General features: G+C 39.3%; 1 protein-coding gene across 1 annotated transcript in view; it reads left to right on the top strand.

The window, feature by feature from the left end:
• Window positions 1–19,558: 19,558 nt before the first annotated feature.
• LOC117497833 (protein furry homolog-like) overlaps window positions 19,559–21,417 on the top strand; it is a gene marked incomplete at its 3' end in the record, with an annotated part of 71,693 nt that continues 69,834 nt past the window's right edge. The window contains 1 exon segment of the mRNA XM_034149855.1: window positions 19,559–19,909. Coding sequence (XP_034005746.1) covers window positions 19,699–19,909 — 211 coding nt within the window.

Raw genomic sequence — 21,417 nt, 5'->3', positions numbered from 1 at the left:
ATATATATATATATATCTAAACTAAAAAAATGGCTCTGAGCAGGACCGGTGATTTTCTGCTTGTTATTTCTTGTCGTTGACGGTTTTGGTTTACCTTGAAGGGTTATTTGTTTTTGTTTTGTTTTGTACAATTATCACGGATGGTTGACGATGAACTGAACTTTTATTTTCATGAACAATGTACGCTAGACGGGGTAGTACCAGAAAAGTGTTGAAGCTTCTTCTTGAACCCTTGAAAGAAACTATTTATTTGTATTTTTATACCTTGCAAATTATTTTGTGTTTTTGCATCTTTTTTTTCACATGTTCAATAAATTGACTTACAACATATCCTGTACCATCATAATTGAGGAACATTATACCATATTAAGTTCTTATGCATTGATTTTGCATTATAATATATAGTATATTCTCTGGAGGTAGGCAGCGAGCTTGCATTTCATCCCTATATTAATAAAGAAAAACACATACATTGTTCATACTAATAACATAAAGAATATCCTGATACCTATTTTTCTGGTGTAATACAGTATTAATTCCATAATAATGCTAAAATAATAACCATAAAGTTTGATTCTTTATGGTAAAAATGTATAAAAAATGTGAATGCATCCATGGTTCCTTATTGGGACTGTGTGGGGAGAAGTTATAGTGTCACTAAAATGTGCCTTTCATGGTCAATTTGTATATATTTTACTTTTTAAATTCAGTTTTATTTTCTGTTTTTGAGATGTTTATATATTTTCTGTTTGCTTTTTTCGACTCTTTTTTTTTTTCTTCATAATATGCCATGTCTTTGTTTTAACATACTGCTGTAACAAAACAAAAAAATCCCAATTTGTGATCAATAAAGTATATTTTATGTTATTTTCTCACCGAGTACCCGCCCGGTTAGAGCAGTTTCGGTGTACGCATGTAAGCAGACCCATGTGAACCCCAACACGTCATCCAATCAACAGGTCGTTTCTCCCTGATTGACACGTATGTGGTGCAATAGAACGCTGTATTATATATCAGCAGCCAATCACCGTGAAGGAGGGCGGGACAAACACTCGGCCCGTCTGTTCTGACAGTGAAGCGCTCGCAAACACAGAGAAAAAAAAAATCTCATCACTTCGCAAATCCTTCCGATGGAGGAGGTTCGGCAGAGGGGAAGAAGAGCGACTGCAAGCTAGCTGCCTACCCCCAGAACTAACAGGGAGAGGAGACTACAAGTTGTGAGTAACATCTCCTTTTTGACTATTTAAACCCTCGAGCACTCGGACGGGTTTCTTGTCAGTTGACGTCGTCTTTACGTCAGGTTCCGTGATTCACTTTGAGAGGGTATCTTTCTAACTGTTAGCTTAGCATGCTAAAGGAGGAGTTTGGCTGCTAGTGTCAGTTAATCTCTTAAAGCTACTGTTGTCATTCGTTTTAACGCTCACAAACAGCTAGCTGGGCTTGCTAATGAACTAGCATGTTAACTTGTGATGGTAGTTTAAACTGGGTGATGCTAACTGAAGTTGCTGCTGCTAGCTAGCCCCCCTGCTCAACATTAGCAGGAACATCAACACCAGGCTAACCAAAAGCTACCACCCTACTGAGGTGGGAAGTAACTAAGTACTCAAGTACTGTACTTCAGTACAATTTAGAGGTACTTGTACTTTACTTTAGTATTTACATTTTACTTCATACTTCTACTCCTCTACAGTTCAGAGGTAAATGGTGTACTTCTACTCCACTACATGTATTTAATACCTTTAGTTACTTCACAGATGTGGATGAATGATGTGAAATATAATCAAGTGTTAAATCAGACTTTAGTTCCACCTGGAGTAAATCCACAAGCTACCCTGCAGTATACAAAGTCATTCAAACTAGCTGCACCTTTACCAGCTTTGAGAACACTTTCATGATCAATCATTATAAAACATATCATATATATTATTCTGAAATGGACCAATCTGCACAATCACTACTTTTACTGTCGCTACTTTCACTATATTTTGATGATAATACTTTTATACTTTTACTTGAGGAACATTTTGAATGCAGGACTTTTACTGTAACAGAGTATTCCTACACTCTGGTACTTCTACTTTTACTCAAGTACAAGATCTGAGTACTTCAACTTTTACTCAAGAACAAGATCTGAGTTACTTCTACTTTTACTACAAGATCTGAGTACTTCTACTTTTACTCAAGTACAAGATCTGAGTACTTCTACTTTTACTCAAGAACAAGATCTGAGTTACTTCTACTTTTACTACAAGATCTGAGTACTTCTACTTTTACTCAAGTACAAGATCTGAGTACTTCTACTTTTACTCAAGAACAAGATCTGAGTACTTCTACTTTTACTCAAGTACAAGATCTGAGTACTTCTACTTTTACTCAAGTACAAGATCTGAGTACTTCTACTTTTACTCAAGAACAAGATCTGAGTACTTCTACTTTTACTCAAGTACAAGACCTGAGTACTTCTACTTTTACTCAAGGACAAGATCTGAGTACTTCTACTTTTACTCAAGGACAAGATCTGAGTACTTCTACTCAAGTACCAGATCTGAGTACTTCTACTTTTACTCAAGTAGAAGATCTGAGTACTTCTACTTTTACTGTAACAGAGTATTCCTACACTCTGGCACTTCTACTTTTACTCAAGTACACGATCCGAGTACTTCTCCTTTTACTAAAGTACAATATCTGAGTACTTCTGCCACCCTTCTAAACGTTAGCCAGTTAGACGTGCTTACTTCCCTTTTTTAATCATACTTCTGCCTGAGTAGTACAAACCATTCTGTCAACAGACCTTTGTTAACCACAGTTTCAGAATAACTGACCTGGTGTGTTTGAAAGATTTATTAGGGACATAAATCAGTGATAAAAGCTAAGATATTTACACATGTGTAAGGCCAAATCATCTATTTCATACCTGGATAAGCATGTTTTTCTATTAATTTAATAAACAAATAGTCTATATAAAATAACATTATGGTAAAGTCTATTTGGTAAACACCTGTGTTAATTGTATTACTTGACAAATACAAAATAATTTCTGATCTAATTATGAACTTTATACCAAAATAAAATCAAAGTTTTGAGTAAAACTAAAGAGAAATAAATATGAACAGTTTGCGTTGATAATGATTAGATGAATGCACACGAATACAGAGTCATTAGAGTAAGACAATAGTTTGCTAATCGCATTGAACTGATCAGTAATGTCAAGTATAACATAACAAATTGCAGTCTTTAAATGTCTTATTGCTTTAAAACTTAGTTTCCCCTCAAATATTCATGGGAAAGCTCCACCTTAAATCCTGTGTTTACCAGAGTCCTGCTCAGAAGTCATTTTGAAATAAGTCACACAGCATGCAAGAAGCCACCAGTCACTAAGGGACTTAACGAGGGCAGCTCTAATTAATCATGTCTGTCTATGTTTACACGCACGCACGCACACACAGTGGGGATATAGTATGATTTGTAAATGACTCATTCAGCATGAAAAAGGTGCTGGAAAATAACTTTTCGTCTAAAGAAATCCTAGAGGACTAAACGTCTAATTGATTGACTAATGGGCTTAGAGAGGGCAGCCCTAATTCACCTGGAGGCAGTGAGGCAGTGAGGCAGTGAGGCAGTGGCATTGAACTCAGTGGTTATGTAAATGGTGATGTGAAAGAAAACCTTGGAATGCATGTTTTATACACATTCAAACATATTTAATTTGACTTAAACTGATATATTCCTGCATGCTTGTTGTTTGTATGTTGTCTTCTCATGAATGTGTACGTCTCTCGTTAGTTTTTTTGTACTTTTGATGGCACCTTAAAAAAGTAGCTCTACTCATCTCATTGTACCTGTATACTGACAATAACGGATTCTATTATATTATATTCTAGTAACAATTTCACACCAGATTCAGAGGTTGTAATTGTCTCCATCACAATTTGATTGGAAGACGATTAGATGTATTGAATTATCGCCCCGAGTTGTGGTGCGTTTGAGGGCACGGAGCAGGGTGTAGCCTCCTTTGCATCGGCACCACAGTGAGAGAAATGTCAGCTTTGCATGTCGCTAACATTCCTGTGAGGACTTCATTCTCCTTGTTCAGAGTGCATCACACACACAATGAGGCGTTTGTTCACTTTCTGTAGAAACACAGGCACTTGGCTGCAGACACAGAGGAATCTGGTCAGTCTGCTGCTCACACACAGTGACAGGAAAAGTCATTTTGTTTTCCCATGAGGGACGACAGGGCTCTGAGTAATGCTGCTGTGCATTTCTGTGAGAAGAGTCAGGTTGGCTTTATTAGAAGTAGCGCTGCAACACGACTAGGCCTGTTGCAATATCAGATGTCCACTAGCGGTCAAGTTATATCACAATCAACATATCGCAATATCTAAAGAGAAATGGAAAAACAATCTAATGTACTTATCGTCACATTTATATTTACTAGGGATGCTCCGATCGGCTGATATCGATCGGCCGATACTCACTCTCTGCTGATCGATCGGTGCTCTCTAAAAATGCTGATCACGAGAGCCGATCGCATGACGTAAAATGATGATGTAAAATACATGACACTTTTCTCTGTGCGCGGCAAAACAAGCTCGCCAAAATGGCTTCACTAGTCTGGCAGTATTTTAAGGTGTCCGAAAAAGACAATAAAATAGCGGTATGCAACGTGTGTGTGAAGCAGAAATCCTGCAGCTCCACCCGCTGTGACGGACCGGTGAGCGGAGCAACACATACTAAGAGTTAGACCTAACACACTTAGATATTTGATCTACCTCTGGAACTAGTTATAAATATATTTATTCTTCACTGTCGGGTCACTCATTACTGGATCAGTGAGCTGCATGAGACGATACTGACAGACTGACAGGCTGTCAGGAGAGAGAGAGGGAGGGGGGAGAGGAAAAGAGAGCGCTTCCTCTCATTTCTCCCGTGTTATTATCCAAAGTTAATGTAAACTTGAATAATGTACTTCATTTGAATGTAATAATTATGTTGGTTTGTGGAAGCGCCAGTGAATGAGCATTAACTGAGTTGTAAACATCACTTTAAATAGAAGATCCCCATAGGCCCCGCCCACTCGATCGGTATTGGTCGATACTGATTCCGGCGATCGGCCCCAAAATTGGCGATCGGATCATCCCTAATATTGACCTTTTGTCAAATGAATACCACTTCAAATGTAAGAGTAGGCAGGTCGAGTGAGTCTGTAACCAAAACTATACAAATACAATTATTTTAGAGGTTCCTGATTATTTAACAATATTATCATGTGTGTATTCTGAACATCATAGCAATATTTTATTTAGGAAATATCTCTGTTATAGTCCAAATGATTTTTGTGACAACCCATTAACATTTATTTTTTAGATAATAGTGTTCCTGCATTTCTCTGTTTTTAAATATCACATTAAAGTGAATATCTTTGCACATTTAAAGGCATCCTCTTTGGCGATTTTCACTATTTTCTGACATTTTATTAACCAAACAACTAGTTGTGAAAATATTTAGTTGCAGCCCTCATTAGAGAATAAAAAAATATATTTTTGTGTTGCTTTTCTACCAGTTTTTACTCGTCTTCAGTGTACCATGTCCAGGGAATTTAATAAGCAGCTGCCACCTGGAGTGAATGTTGACTCGGGTCGCCTGCCACCATGAAACATCCTTATATTAAAGCGGCTTTAAGTGGTGCTCCCTCTCCTGTAGTGTGTTCTCTAGGTGTTAGTGCATGTCAATGGTCTGCAGAGGCTAAAATCCCTGTGTTTCCTCCAGAGGGAGATTCTCTGAACAGATGGCCTCTCTCTGTAGTGATGATACTACGATGTTGCTGTTAGTTAAAACATTTTATAACCAAGACTTTGCATGTTGGGCCTGCTGGATCCTTCTTATTCCAGAGTGTTTCAGAGAGTGTTTTCAGAGTGTTTTCAGAGTGTTTTCAGAGTGTTTTCAGAGTATCTTCAGAGTGTTTCAAATAGTGTTTCAGTGTTTTCAGAGTATGTACAGAGTGTTTCAAGAGTATGTACAGAGTGTTTCAGAGTGTTTCAGAGTATGTTCAGAGTGTTTCAGTATGTACAGAGTGTTTCAGAGTATGTACAGAGTGTTTCAGAGTATGTTCAGAGTATGTACAGAGTGTTTCAGAGTATGTTCAGAGTGTTTCAGAGTATGTACAGAGTATGTACAGAGTATGTTCAGAGTATGTTCAGAGTATGTTCAGAGTGTTTCAGAGTATGTACAGAGTATGTACAGAGTATGTACAGAGTATGTACAGAGTATGTACAGAGTATGTACAGAGTATGTACAGAGTGTTTCAGAGTATGTACAGAGTATGTTCAGAGTATGTTCAGAGTGTTTCAGAGTATGTTCAGAGTATGTACAGAGTATGTACAGAGTATGTTCAGAGTATGTTCAGAGTGTTTCAGAGTATGTTCAGAGTATGTACAGAGTGTTTCAGAGTGTTTCAGAGTATGTACAGAGTATGTATGTTCAGAGTATGTACAGAGTGTGTACAGAGTGTGTACAGAGTGTGTACAGAGTGTGTACAGAGTGTGTACAGAGTGTGTACAGAGTATGTACAGAGTATGTACAGAGTATGTACAGAGTGTTTCAGAGTATGTACAGAGTGTTTCAGAGTGTTTCAGAGTATGTTCAGAGTATGTTCAGAGTGGTTCAGAGTGTTTCAGAGTATGTACAGAGTATGTATAGAGTATGTTCAGAGTATGTTCAGAGTGTTTCAGAGTGTTTCAGAGTATGTTCAGAGTGTTTCAGAGTGTTTCAGAGTATGTACAGAGTGTTTCAGAGTATGTTCAGAGTATGTACAGAGTGTTTCAGAGTATGTTCAGAGTGTTTCAGAGTATGTACAGAGTATGTACAGAGTATGTACAGAGTATGTTCAGAGTATGTACAGAGTATGTTCAGAGTATGTTCAGAGTGTGGTTCAGAGTATGTTTCAGAGTATGTACAGAGTATGTTCAGAGTATGTTCAGAGTATGTTCAGAGTATGTTCAGAGTGGTTCAGAGTATGTACAGAGTATGTATAGAGTATGTTCAGAGTATGTTCAGAGTGTTTCAGAGTATGTTCAGAGTATGTCAGAGTATGTCAGAGTATGTCAGAGTATGTACAGAGTGTTTCAGAGTGTTTCAGAGTATGTACAGAGTGTTTCAGAGTATGTCAGAGTATGTTCAGAGTATGTTCAGAGTATGTTCAGAGTATGTTCAGAGTATGTTCAGAGTGTTTCAGAGTGTTTCAGAGTATGTTCAGAGTGTTTCAGAGTATGTACAGAGTGTTTCAGAGTATGTTCAGAGTATGTACAGAGTATGTTCAGAGTATGTACAGAGTATGTTCAGAGTATGTTCAGAGTATGTTCAGAGTGTGTTTCAGAGTATGTTTCAGAGTATGTACAGAGTATGTACAGAGTGTTTCAGAGTATGTTCAGAGTGTGTACAGAGTATGTACAGAGTGTTTCAGAGTGTTTCAGAGTATGTTCAGAGTATGTTCAGAGTATGTTCAGAGTGTTTCAGAGTATGTTCAGAGTATGTTCAGAGTGTTTCAGAGTATGTACAGAGTGTTTCAGAGTATGTTCAGAGTATGTTCAGAGTATGTTCAGAGTATGTACAGAGTGTTTCAGAGTATGTTCAGAGTATGTACAGAGTGTTTCAGAGTGTTTCAGAGTATGTACAGAGTGTTTCAGAGTATGTTCAGAGTATGTCAGAGTATGTCAGAGTATGTCAGAGTATGTCAGAGTGTTTCAGAGTATGTACAGAGTGTTTCAGAGTGTTTCAGAGTATGTACAGAGTGTTTCAGAGTATGTCAGAGTATGTTCAGAGTATGTTCAGAGTATGTTCAGAGTATGTTCAGAGTATGTTCAGAGTATGTTCAGAGTATGTTCAGAGTATGTTCAGAGTGTTTCAGAGTGTTTCAGAGTGTTTCAGAGTATGTACAGAGTGTTTCAGAGTATGTTCAGAGTATGTACAGAGTGTTTCAGAGTATGTTCAGAGTATGTACAGAGTATGTACAGAGTATGTACAGAGTATGTACAGAGTATGTTCAGAGTATGTTCAGAGTATGTTTCAGAGTATGTACAGAGTATGTACAGAGTGTTTCAGAGTATGTTCAGAGTGTTTCAGAGTGTGTACAGAGTATGTACAGAGTGTTTCAGAGTGTTTCAGAGTGTTTCAGAGTATGTTCAGAGTGTTTCAGAGTATGTTCAGAGTATGTTCAGAGTGTTTCAGAGTATGTACAGAGTGTTTCAGAGTATGTTCAGAGTATGTTCAGAGTATGTACAGAGTGTTTCAGAGTGTTTACAGAGTGTTTCAGAGTATGTTCAGAGTATGTACAGAGTATGTTCAGAGTGTTTCAGAGTGGTTCAGAGTGTTTCAGAGTATGTACAGAGTATGTACAGAGTATGTACAGAGTGTGTTCAGAGTGTGTTCAGAGTATGTTCAGAGTGTGTACAGAGTGTGTACAGAGTATGTTCAGAGTATGTTCAGAGTATGTACAGAGTATGTACAGAGTATGTACAGAGTATGTACAGAGTATGTACAGAGTGTTTCAGAGTGTTTCAGAGTATGTACAGAGTATGTACAGAGTATGTACAGAGTGTGTACAGAGTGTGTACAGAGTGTGTTCAGAGTGTTTCAGAGTATGTATGTTCAGAGTATGTACAGAGTGTGTACAGAGTGTGTTCAGAGTGTTTCAGAGTATGTACAGAGTATGTATGTTCAGAGTATGTACAGAGTATGTACAGAGTGTGTACAGAGTGTTTCAGAGTATGTACAGAGTGTTTTCAGAGTGTTTCAGAGTGTGTCAGAGTATGTTCAGAGTATGTTCAGAGTATGTACAGAGTATGTTCAGAGTATGTTCAGAGTATGTTCAGAGTATGTTCAGAGTATGTTCAGAGTATGTTCAGAGTATGTTCAGAGTATGTTCAGAGTATGTTCAGAGTATGTTCAGAGTATGTACAGAGTGTTTCAGAGTATGTTCAGAGTATGTACAGAGTGTTTCAGAGTGTTTCAGAGTGTTTCAGAGTGTTTCAGAGTATGTACAGAGTATGTACAGAGTATGTACAGAGTATGTTCAGAGTGTGTACAGAGTATGTACAGAGTATGTACAGAGTATGTTCAGAGTGTGTACAGAGTATGTTCAGAGTGTTTTAGAGTATGTACAGAGTATGTTCAGAGTGTTTCAGAGTGTGTTCAGAGTGTCTTCAGAGTGTTTCAGAGTGTTTCAAGAGTATGTACAGAGTGTTTCAGAGTATGTTCAGAGTATGTTTCAGAGTATGTTCAGAGTATGTTTCAGAGTATGTTTCAGAGTATGTTCCAGAGTATGTTCAGAGTATGTTCAGAGTATGTTCAGAGTATGTTCAGAGTATGTTCAGAGTGTTTCAGAGTATGTACAGAGTGTTTCAGAGTGGTACAGAGTATGTTCAGAGTGTTTCAGAGTATGTTCAGAGTATGTTCAGAGTATGTTTCAGAGTGTTTCAGAGTATGTACAGAGTATGTACAGAGTATGTACAGAGTATGTACAGAGTATGTACAGAGTATGTAAGAGTATGTTCAGAGTGTGTACAGAGTATGTTCAGAGTGTGTTCAGAGTGTGTTCAGAGTGTGTTCAGAGTATGTTCAGAGTATGTTCAGAGTATGTACAGAGTGTGTTCAGAGTGTGTACAGAGTATGTTCAGAGTATGTTCAGAGTATGCACAGAGTATGTACAGAGTAGGGCTGTGCGATTATGGCAAAAATCATAATCACGATTATTTGGGTCAATAATTGATATCACGATTATTAAATACGATTATTCATTGACTTTGAAAAAATCCATTTATTGAACTTTAAAACAAATACAAATAATAATTTGAACAGTATCTTTTTAACTGTTGATTACCCTGAACGTATAATTCAACTGAAAAACCAATACACAAATAAATGATACATTTAAATATTAAATTAAATACAACAAATATTTTGGAGCGCACTTCCACAAGCTACTAAACATATATAAATATGATAAATACAAATAAATGAGACCAAAATTAATTAGATCAAATATGTTGCACTGTCACAACTTAGCAAAGCAAAATAATTGTTTTTTTCGATTATGTTGTTTTCGTAATTGTGGCAGGCCAAAATCGTGATTGCGATTAAAATACGATTAATTGCACAGCCCTAGTTCAGAGTATGTACAGAGTATGTACAGAGTATGTACAGAGTGTTTAATGAGTATGTTCAGAGTATGTTCAGAGTATGTAATGAGTATGTACAGAGTGTTTAATGAGTATGTACAGAGTATGTACAGAGTATGTACAGAGTATGTACAGAGTATGTACAGAGTATGTTCAGAGTATGTTCAGAGTATGTTCAGAGTATGTTCAGAGTATGTTCAGAGTATGTTCAGAGTATGTTCAGAGTATGTTCAGAGTATGTTCAGAGTATGTACAGAGTATGTTCAGAGTATGTTCAGAGTATGTTCAGAGTATGTTCAGAGTATGTTCAGAGTATGTACAGAGTGTTTAATGAGTATGTACAGAGTATGTACAGAGTATGTACAGAGTATGTACAGAGTATGTTCAGAGTATGTTCAGAGTATGTTCAGAGTATGTACAGAGTATGTACAGAGTATGTACAGAGTATGTACAGAGTATGTACAGAGTATGTTCAGAGTATGTTCAGAGTATGTTCAGAGTATGTTCAGAGTGTGTTCAGAGTGTGTTCAGAGTGTGTACAGAGTGTGTACAGAGTATGTACAGAGTATGTACAGAGTATGTACAGAGTATGTACAGAGTATGTTCAGAGTATGTTCAGAGTATGTTCAGAGTATGTTCAGAGTATGTACAGAGTATGTAATGAGTATGTAATGAGTATGTAATGAGTATGTTCAGAGTATGTACAGAGTATGTACAGAGTGTTCCAGAGTATGTTCAGAGTGTTCCAGAGTGTTTTCAGTTGTTCCCCCTCGATCACAGACAGCGATGTGTCTGTGATTCTCTGGGGAATACTTCCAGTAAATGAGTGTTTGATTTAATCTGCTAAGACATTAATGGCACTGAAGAGCGTGGGGATGAAATACCATGCTCTGTAACCCCCCCCCCCCCCCAAATAGTGGCCCCTCACTAAGCTACCCCCCCCCCCCACGGGAATTAACTGTCGACTCGGCATTATCTCAGTGGTGACCACACAGATCTCATGCAGAACAGAGAGAGCGGCACCGATCACTTAGCATTACCTGTAGATACAGTTCTTTGGTGATGGAGTACGAGCGGGTTTTATTTCCCAATTTATTTTGTTTGTATTTTTGTTCGTGTTTCTCATCTGTAAATGAGACTCAATCACATGGGCAGAAATCTATGGTCTGCTTCAGCACCTGGAGGAGAACCCAGGGTTCCTGCAGGAGGAGAACCAGGGGAAAAAAACCTTGTTCTCCTCCTGCAGGAACCCTGGTTCTCCTCCTGCAAAACCCCTTGTTCTCCTCCTGCAGGAACCCTGGTTCTCCTCCTGCAAAACCCCTTGTTCTCTCCTGCAGGAACCCTGGTTCTCTCCTGCAGGAACCCTGGTTCTCTCTCTGTGTCCTCATGTGATCTTTCTCCTGTGTGCAGCAGATGAGCTCTTATCTAAACCGTCAGCCCGTTAGATGCAGGTGTTTGGATTTGCACACGGCTTAATTATTAACCAGACAACTGATAAAATAACACTACTACTATAAGCACCTATTCTAGCAATTCATTTAAATATTCACAGAACTATATCATTGAGATTGTTTTGAAAACCGTAGCATTATTCACAGAATCATTTTTATTGAAGAAATACGCAATATTCTTTCCTTTTTAAACATTTTCTTGTGAGGATATTCCGTTTTTTTGTCTGTAAAGTACTTATGTTTCTGTGGATGAACTTATTGCTGCAGCTCCATAAAGCCCCACAGTTACTCTGGTTCGCATCCTTCTGATTGGTTGGATTGAGAGACTTGCCGTAGTGTAATGTGGCGCACAATACGGGCCGAGTGGAGCCAGAAATAACTATAATTGGGTCCTGCTGAGGACGATTACTCCTGGCTTTGGGAGAGGTTTGGAGAGTAATTGATGTTTGGGTCAGACCAGAGGAACCTCCCTGAGCCTCTCTGGTTCTGCATGTTTACTCCCCTCAGAGAGCAACAACACTCACTATCTCTCTGCATAGAAGCATGTGATCCACAGATGGATTAAGCTCAGAGGAATATGTGTTGAAACACGCACAAAGGTGTTTCTTTACTTCCCTTTTACAGTCAGAGGAAGGCAGTATGCTTCCTCTCTGAAACTAGTGATTACAGCGAGGCGAGGCCTGTCATTTAGAGTTTAGGGAGCCGGATTTAGACCTTCTCCAAAACACTGAACCACACCGCCTGGACTTGGTTTTTTAAACTTCATGATTCATTTTAGGGCTTTGTCTTTTTAGCTTACTGATTTTAAATTCAGGGAGTCAATTGAGAAATACTATCAGATATATCTGACTATCTAAACATAACATTTGACAGTTATTCTTTTTTGTATTGATGCTTTAATGCTACATTATAGGGCTGTGCAATTAATCGTATTTTAATCGCAATCACGATTTTGGCCTGCCACAATTACGAAAACAACATAATCGAAAAAAACAATTATTTAGCTTTGCTAGGTTGTGACAGTGCAACATATTTGATCTCATTAATTTTAGCCTAATTTATTTGTATTTATCATATTTATATATGTTTAGTAGCTTGGGGAAGTGCGCTCCAAAATATTTGTTGATCTTGTTTATTGGTATTTATTATTTTGATATTATTTATTTAAATGTATCATTTATTTGTGTATTGGTTTTTCAGTTGAATTATACGTTCAGGGTAATCAACAGTTAAAAAGATACTGTTCAAATTATTATTTTTATTTGTTTTAAAGTTCAATAAATGGATGTTTTCAAAGTCAATGAATAATCGTATTTAATAATCGTGATATCAATTATTGACCCAAATAATCGTGATTATGATTTTTGCCATAATCGCACAGCCCTACTACATTATGAGCAACGCCTCCATGTTGAAACCTACAGCAGAGCTAGTTAGCTGTTAGCATCTGGCAGGCAGCACAGCTAAAGGCTAAAGGCTAACGTTAATGGAGGTAGTGTTTGTTATTGAAAGGTCAAATATATCATGATTTTCCCAAATTCCTACCACTACTACCACTACTAAAACCTCTTTCACTTTTAAGTTAGATACTTCACTTATTTGTCCTAGTAATTTCTTATATTCTTATAATTGTATGTTATTTATTTTAATATATATATCTGTTTTATATGAATACTTGTTTACATTTAAAAAATATATTTTATTGTATTATATTTTAGTTCTGAACTTGCTTTTTATTTCATCTTAATGAATTGTATCTGTTTATGTATGCCCCGTTATACCCCATTCAAATACCTTGAATGTTAAGCAACGTAGCATCAATTCAACTCTGATTCTGATGTGTTAACGTGTAGTCTTATGGTTAGAGTTACTTCAATAAATCCACGTGTTTCTTACACATTTAACAGAGATATTAAAGAGGGACATGTTCAACTTCCTGACACAAAGCAACATGCAAACAGAAAGGAAGGTATGTGGAAGAATTTGGCTTTTATTGAACCTGAAGTTTCTTGGTGCTGATCTGCAGGAGTGAACTCAGTGAAATGAGACGATGTCACTTCCTGTACGTCCTCCCCACTGAACTCAAATTAAATGTTAAACATTCATCAGATCTGCTCACTGACCTTTACCCTCCCTCGTCCTTTTGAAGCAACATGTTTTTGCATTGATAGGTTATGAGGCAACGTTGAGATGAAATGTTGTATCAGAGATGTGTAATGTGTGTGTGTGTGTATGTGTGAGGGTAAATATAGAGCAGTGTGTGTGTGTCACAGCGCTCTGCTGCGGTCACTTCTCAGTGTTTAGGAGTCGCTCGAACAGGAAGCAGTATTCTCAGTCTGTCAGTGTGAGAAGGAGGGAGTGTGTGTCTGACAAGTATTTATGGTGGTTATAGGTGTGTGTGTGTGTGTGTGTGTGTACGGTGTGTTGCTGTAACTTCATGAAGGTTTGGTTCAGTTTTGTTTTGACGTGATGTGAGCTTTTTCTCACCATCCGGCCTCAGAGGTTCTCACCACTTCTCTGCGACTCTCCTTCCTTTGTTCCTCTGCAGTGTGATAATAACCGTCTGCTATCTGAGCCTCGTGCACACGCTCACTTTTTATTCATGGGCTTCCACAGAACTTACTGAATGTTCTCCGTCATTGACGCATGTGTTTTTGAAGGCTGTTGAGTCATTTTGACAGACTTGAACTCTGAGGGCGTATGCTGCTGCTGCTGCGTGTGTGTGTGTGTGTTGACCACATCTTTGATCTTTATCATAAAACATATTCTGTATATTTAATATCAACACTGAAGGATGAACAGCTATGATGATAATATTCTAAATTAAATTGACCTGATAGTCTGTGTTAATGTTGTCTTGTCTTGTCATTGGAGCTATTTAAACGTCCAACTGTGGGTATTTCAGACGTGTGAAACATGACACATAATCCATCTCTAAATTGATCTCTAATTCAGATTATTTTTGATTGATTTTGCCGTTACAGTTATTGTACAGACTTAATCTAATTTGAATGACTAAGTATACAAAAAGATATACATTTAAGAGATCGTGGTGTTTCTTTTTTTATAATATTTTATCGTGAGGATCTTTTTTTAATCTGTAGACAAAGATGTTCAGACGGGTCATCTGTGCTGCTTAATGATATTTAAATTAAAGATTTAAGTACATTATTGCATACACGCTGTATGTACTGCAAATATTGTGACTCCTGCAAATTTCAAAATCGCAGTAGGCCCATATTTGGTTTTTGTTAAAAATGTACATAACACAGATATTATTGCTCTAACCCATACATTTGAATGCCCTCCAAAGTGTGTGTGTGTGTGTGTGTGCATGTGTGTGTGTGTGGTGTGTGTGTGTGTGTGTGTGTGTGTGTGTGTGGTGTGTGTGTGTGTGTGTGTGTGTGTGTGTTTGTGTGGTGTGTGTGTGTGTGTGTGTGTGTGTGGTGTGTGGTGTGTGTGTGTGTGTGTGTGTGTGTGTGTGTGTGTGTGTGTGTGTGTGTTGATGTGTGTGTGTGTGTGTGTGTGTGTGTGTGTGTGTGTGTGTGTGTGTGTGTGTGTGTGTGTGTGTGTGTGGCGCGGTGTGTGTGTGGCGCGGCGCGGTGTGTGGCGCGCGCTGTGTGTGTGTGTGTGGCGCGGCGCGGTGTGTGGCGCGCGCTGTGTGTGTGTGGCGCGGTGTGTGTGGCGCGCGCTGTGTGGCGCGCGCTGTGTGTGTGCTGTGTGTGTGTGGCGCGCGGTGTGTGTGGCGCGCGCTGTGTGTGTGCTGTGTGTGTGTGGCGCGCGGTGTGTGTGGCGCGCGCTGTGTGTGGCGCGCGCTGTGTGTGTGCTGTGTGTGTGTGGCGCGCGGTGTGTGTGGCGCGCGCTGTGTGTGTGTGTGGCGCGCGCTGTGTGTGTGTGTGGGGCGCTGTGTGTGTGTGTGGGGCGCTGTGTGTGTGGCGCGCGCTGTGTGTGTGTGGGGCGCTGTGTGTGGCTGTGGGGTTTGAACCTGTGCTCCCCTGATCCCAACGCAATAGGCCACTGCGCCACATGCCTCCTCCGCATATATTTCACATTTGGGATATTTTATCTTGGGGAAATTGGGTTTTGTGACGGTTGCTCCATTTCAAATAAAAAAATTAAAATGTATACGTATTTTTATAAACATGCAAAGTTAAAGTAGATACTCCAATACAATTATTAAAATAAACATCAGATGTTAAAGTAAGAATGTGCAATTAAAATATATAATAAAATAAATGTTTATATAAAAAATCAAGAGGTAAAATGTCCAATAAAAGAATAGAATAAAAGCATTTATATAAAACTAAATAAAAGAATCCAATAAAATAAGTATAATGCATCAAAGTAAGAAGACAAAAAATATTAATATTAAAGATTTTACAATTTCTTTGTTTTGCAGGGGTGTGTGTGCACCATCAGAGGGCAGCATTGTTGTTATATTTACCACACACACTCTCTCTCACTGTTTACTGACATCAGGTGGTAGAGACACACACACACACACACACACACACACACACACACACACACACACACACACACACACACACATCAGTGTGTGTGTGTAGTGTTCCCGTGCGCTGTGAGCAGAGCTGCACAATGTTCCTGCAGCTTCCTCTGCCACATTCCTCAGCTGATTGTGATCGGGGCCTCCTGCAGGAGCATTGTTCCTGCAGACCCCCCCCAAACACCACCAGACCCCCCCCCCCAAACACCACCAGACCCCCCCCCCCCCCAAACACCACAAAACTGAGTCGAGAAGAGAGAATTTTTTTTTTTTTTATCAGAAAAAGTTTAGAAAAATATCTGAAAGTTCGTCAACATTTTTTTTTATGAACCTATTATTTATTCGACAGATATATAACTTACATGGAGATGTACATACAAAAATCACACACGCCTCAGTTTACAGTCCACTCAAATCTACACGTTGCACACACACACATGCATTACCCCTTTCCTTCTCATTGCACTATTCTTCTGTGTTGTTGTGTTGCTCTGTGGGAGGAGCCTGAGACCTCAGAGTTTCATTGTCACTAAACTGTATGACTAATAACAGCCTTGAACTAAGTCTTGGCAAATTGTACATAAATACAGAGACTCATTTAAATCCTCTGAGCTTTCCCCGGGTCGTCGGTACAGACAGGTTTGCTGACAAATCAGAAACAGGTGCTCGGTAAACATTAAATATAAAATGACATGGAGAGGTTTTTAATGATTGCTGGAGCTCCACTTTCCGTCTCATGGAGATCTCTCTCATCACTCTTTCATTCAAATAGCTTTACTGCTATGACCGTATGTGACCTGCTCGATCACAATCAGCCGGATGCTGCAGCGCCGCATTCTGACGGAAATAAGGATTCATGTCAAAACGTTGTTGTTTCGGTCATTTTGGGGTTTTGGTTGAGTTTAAACAAAGTCTTGGCTTTCGGAATATGGAGCTGTTATCAGACGATAAATACCTTCTTGCAGCTCTTAAAGATGGATGTAAACTTCTCCCTCCCTGCCTGTAAACACCTAATAATCTAAATCATGTTTCCTCTCTGACGTCTAACTTTTTCTATCATTGCATATTTAATTTATAATTTTCGAATCATAAATCTAATCGATGATTAGAAAGTGATAAAAGTAGGGTAGACGTGTGGAGATTATCCGGCTGAACAAAACGTGATCCGTCTCTTAGATGCGTCTCAACCACAGACCTGATTTCCAGCTATCTTCCTAAACCCTATGGAGAGATTGCTTTGCTTTTTGTCGAAGGAACCGGAAGAAGCTTCCCTCCGGGTTTTAGGACGCGTCACTGTGGCTCTCTATGTAATCATTGCGTAGGTGTGTCGTGTGATTCTGTGTAGTTTATTTATGGCATCCTGTTCAGACGTCATCTGAACAGGACATCGCACGCTCACTGCTTGATAGCGCGAAGGTCCGTTTACGCCGGTTGTTAAACAACATCGTTATGGGGAAATGCAAGTCTGCGTCCAAATGGTTGGAAGATAAGGAGGAAGGACAATCAATACTGTATATAGTCAATGTGAGGTAAAGTGTGTCGCCAAGGTAACCGGTTAAAACTCAAAGTGGAGATGAGGTCTTAAAATGTATGGAAAGGGTCTTAAAAAAGGTCTTAAAAGGTTTTACATGTGACTTCAGGAGTCCTGCATGTACCTTGATCTAGTTGTTTTTAAAGTCATGCTTTCTGCAGCTGTCAGTCTGCACAATTTACTTGCTTTATTTTCATAAACTTGGTTACAATGATCAGAATAATCAAAGATCAAAAGCACTGCGGCTCTATAGAAATGCTTAATAACCGGCCCTTCGTGGAGGCTTTACGGGTTTCTCCTGCTTATTATGGATTTATCAATAAATGCTAATAAAGTATTTATGAGGAGAATAATAAATGCGTTTTATTCAGCAGGAATCTGACAGCTTTGGAGCGATTGATTGCTCTGCAGAGTGTTTGTGATTCAATCGAGCTCTGGTGTTTTGCCATCACATCGTGCGGAGCGTTTAGTTCCCTCAGATGATTTTTAAACAGCTGCTCTGAGTTTCTCGCCTGTAGAGGGCAGAGTTTTCTAAACTACTCCTTCATTTCTCCATGCATCAAACACACAGAGAGGACGGTGACTTGATCTTTTCTCTCGTGTAATAAAACGTAATCTCTGCTGCAGAGAGTGAAGATCTTCCTCACTACGTTTCTGACTCTTTCTGTCTTCAACACAGTGCGATTAGTTTCTTTAAAATGTAAAGACTTCTCATGAGAACACGCAACAGTAACACATTCTGAGATCTCAATATATTACGGCTATTGGGCCAACTCCACCAATCAGGAGGAGACAGCCACGGCCATTGCCGTTCCAAAGCGCTGGAGACGCTGTAGTACATATGCCAGGCCTGTAGATGGCGCTGTTCTCACTGAATCTGCCCTTGCTAAAAAACAGGGGTAAAAAAGTGCAAATTGAGCGAAATGAGGCATGGCTAAAATGCATGATCTGTTTGGTATTTTGAAAAAAAAAAAAGTATAAATATGCCTTATATAGGTATGGTCCTACACTATATTATTCAAATATAGCATGATAGGTCTACTTTAAGTGAATGTCTACTTAAAGGCGACATGTTATCACTTGGCTGTGAAAAGTGATAACATGTCCCCTTTAAGTTGACATTCACTTAATGTGAGTCTAAAGCAAAGACTGTGACATCTTTACAACTGTGTTCATAACTAATTGCAAGTGTCCATTGCGATGTCACTTTGTTCGGAAGTAAACAACAATCTAAATGTAGATGCATCTTCCATCTGTAGTCTTTTGTAAATGCATCTACAGTAAACGTTGCACATTTCCACACATTTCTGCCTCAAAGCTGCACATCTCTTCCTGTTCCACATATTTTATTTCTCAGATTCATATTGTTGTACTTACTTTCTTACATATTTACTTAATTCCTCTTGTGCTTGAGTACGCTCTGTCATACACCAAACATAACTCGTATGCATTTCATTCTTGTATAAAAGCTGCTCTAAACCCTTGTTGATAAAGGTTCTCACATTAAATATGAATGTAGTAGTGTTTGTAAAGAAGTGAGCTGTTTGAAAGAGACTTGGATATTTCTACAGGAGGTGAGAGAGAGTTTGTAAAAAATACATTTAGTTTTGCTGTTAAACTTCAGTTCATCAAGACTTTTCTCAATTGTTGGTACAGTATTCCTTTAAGTGAGCAGGAAATGAAGTGTGTGTGTGTGTGTGTGGCACTATCAGTACATGCAGGCGTGTCCTCCTTCTACCTTCAGTCCTCTTCCTCCTCTCTCCTTCGCTGCTGATCAACCCTCAGCGGTGGGCGTGTCCCGCCTCCTCTGCGCTGTGATTGGCTGTCGGCCCGGGCGGGTTATCTCCTGTGCAACATGTCGAGTCCCTCCCCAGATAGATAGAGCTGGCACACACACACACATTGCAACATGTTTGTTTTCAGTGAAGTTTGTCAGTAGAAGCAGAGACAGGTAGTGCCTCTCAGGTGTGTGTGTTTGTAGTTTTTATGGCATGGCGCGGGATACAGGAGTAGTGAAGCACAGTCTTGAGGATAATGGAGTTTCTGAAGAGCCTGGTACCGGGCAGCATGTCAGGGGAAAGCCCAGGTGATCATGGGGGGGTTCTGCCCCGGGACTCGGGCCCCCGGCTGCTGCGTATGAAGCGCCTGAGCCTGCTCTCCATGGGGCAAACCATCGAGGAGGATGGGGCAAACCATCGAGGAGGATGGGGGCATCCGGGGTCCAGGAGCCCAACACGCCTCAAAGGTAGAGCTGCAGGGAAATGATCTGTGTTTATGTGTGATACTAAACATGACCGCCTCGTTACAGCTGCTTATCATCTGCCTTTGAGTTCAGTGTTTGTTCAAAGGGATGCACCGATTCATAGGCTAAGACCTGCACCGATTCATAGGCTAAGACCTGCACCGATTCATAGGCTAAGACCTGCACCGAATCATAGGCTAAGACCTGCACCGATTCATAAGCTAAGACCTGCACCGATTCATAGGCTAAGACCTGCACCGAATCATAGGCTAAGACCTGCACCGATTCATAGGCTAAGACCTGCACCGATTCATAGGCTAAGACCTGCACCGATTCATAGGCTAAGACCTGCACCGATTCATAGGCTAAGACCTGCACCGATTCATAGGCTAAGACCTGCACCGATTCATAGGCTAAGACCTGCACCGATTCATAGGCTAAGACCTGCACCGATTCATAGGCTAAGACCTGCACCGAATCATAGGCTAAGACCTGCACCGAATCATAGGCTAAGACCTGCACCGATTCATAGGCTAAGACCTGCACCGATTCATAGGCTAAGACCTGTACCGATTCATAGGCTAATACCTGCTAATCCCTGCTAATACCTGCACCGATTCATAGGCTAAGACCTGCACCAATTCATAGGCTAATACCTGCTAATACCTGCTAATATCTGCAACGATTCATAGGCTAATACCTAATATATGCATAGATTCATAAGCTAATTCATTGGCTAATACCTGCACCGATTCATAGGCTAATATCTTTCAAAGACTCAAAGGTGTTCTCATCATATGCTCAGCAGCTTCAGTGCAGAAATGGCAATGAAATTCTTCTGACCTAAGCTCCTCCCACAATGCAACATATGTAATAAAATACAAAATAGTGCAAGAAGTCTATATACATGTAAATAGAATATGATATGTACAAGAACAGAATATGAAATTAAATAATGTACATTAAGACAACATTAAATACGGTTTATTGCGGTGATAACTATTTAGATAAATAAGTAGATTGCAAGGTGACAGATGAATGTTTATGGAGGCACTTTAAAGAGTTCAGGTGTTTAACCTGTAAGCCCTGAGCCAGTTTTTCAGGTCTCAGGCTCGAAAATGACATTCCCAGAACAAATGACTTCACTTCTAAAAGGGGTAAATTAATAATCTTTGTTCTCAAAGTAATGATAAACCTGTGAGTTGGATGTAGAAAAGTCAGAATCAATATAGATGTTTTTTATTTTAAAGAAAATTCAGATTTTAAATAGTAAAAAACTGTAAATTATAGTGTCCCGTCCAAAGATTTTGTTTACTTATAGTGAAAACTACCCTGGATGATGGGTTAGTAGACTAAAAGCTTTAGGAATCCAAAGTACAACATATAATAAGTACCCTGTATCAAGATTGATGCAAAACAAGTGACATTTGACCTTTTTAGAGAGATTTAGCAAAAAAACCCACTTCTGGGGTCATTTGGGTGGATTTTCCATATCTCTGGCCCCCCTTGCT

This window comes from Trematomus bernacchii, unplaced genomic scaffold, assembly GCF_902827165.1.
Source record: "Trematomus bernacchii unplaced genomic scaffold, fTreBer1.1, whole genome shotgun sequence".
Classification (NCBI taxonomy): domain Eukaryota; kingdom Metazoa; phylum Chordata; class Actinopteri; order Perciformes; family Nototheniidae; genus Trematomus; species Trematomus bernacchii.
Note: the sequence above shows the minus strand (reverse complement) of the source record. Positions and strands in the feature narration are given on the sequence as shown.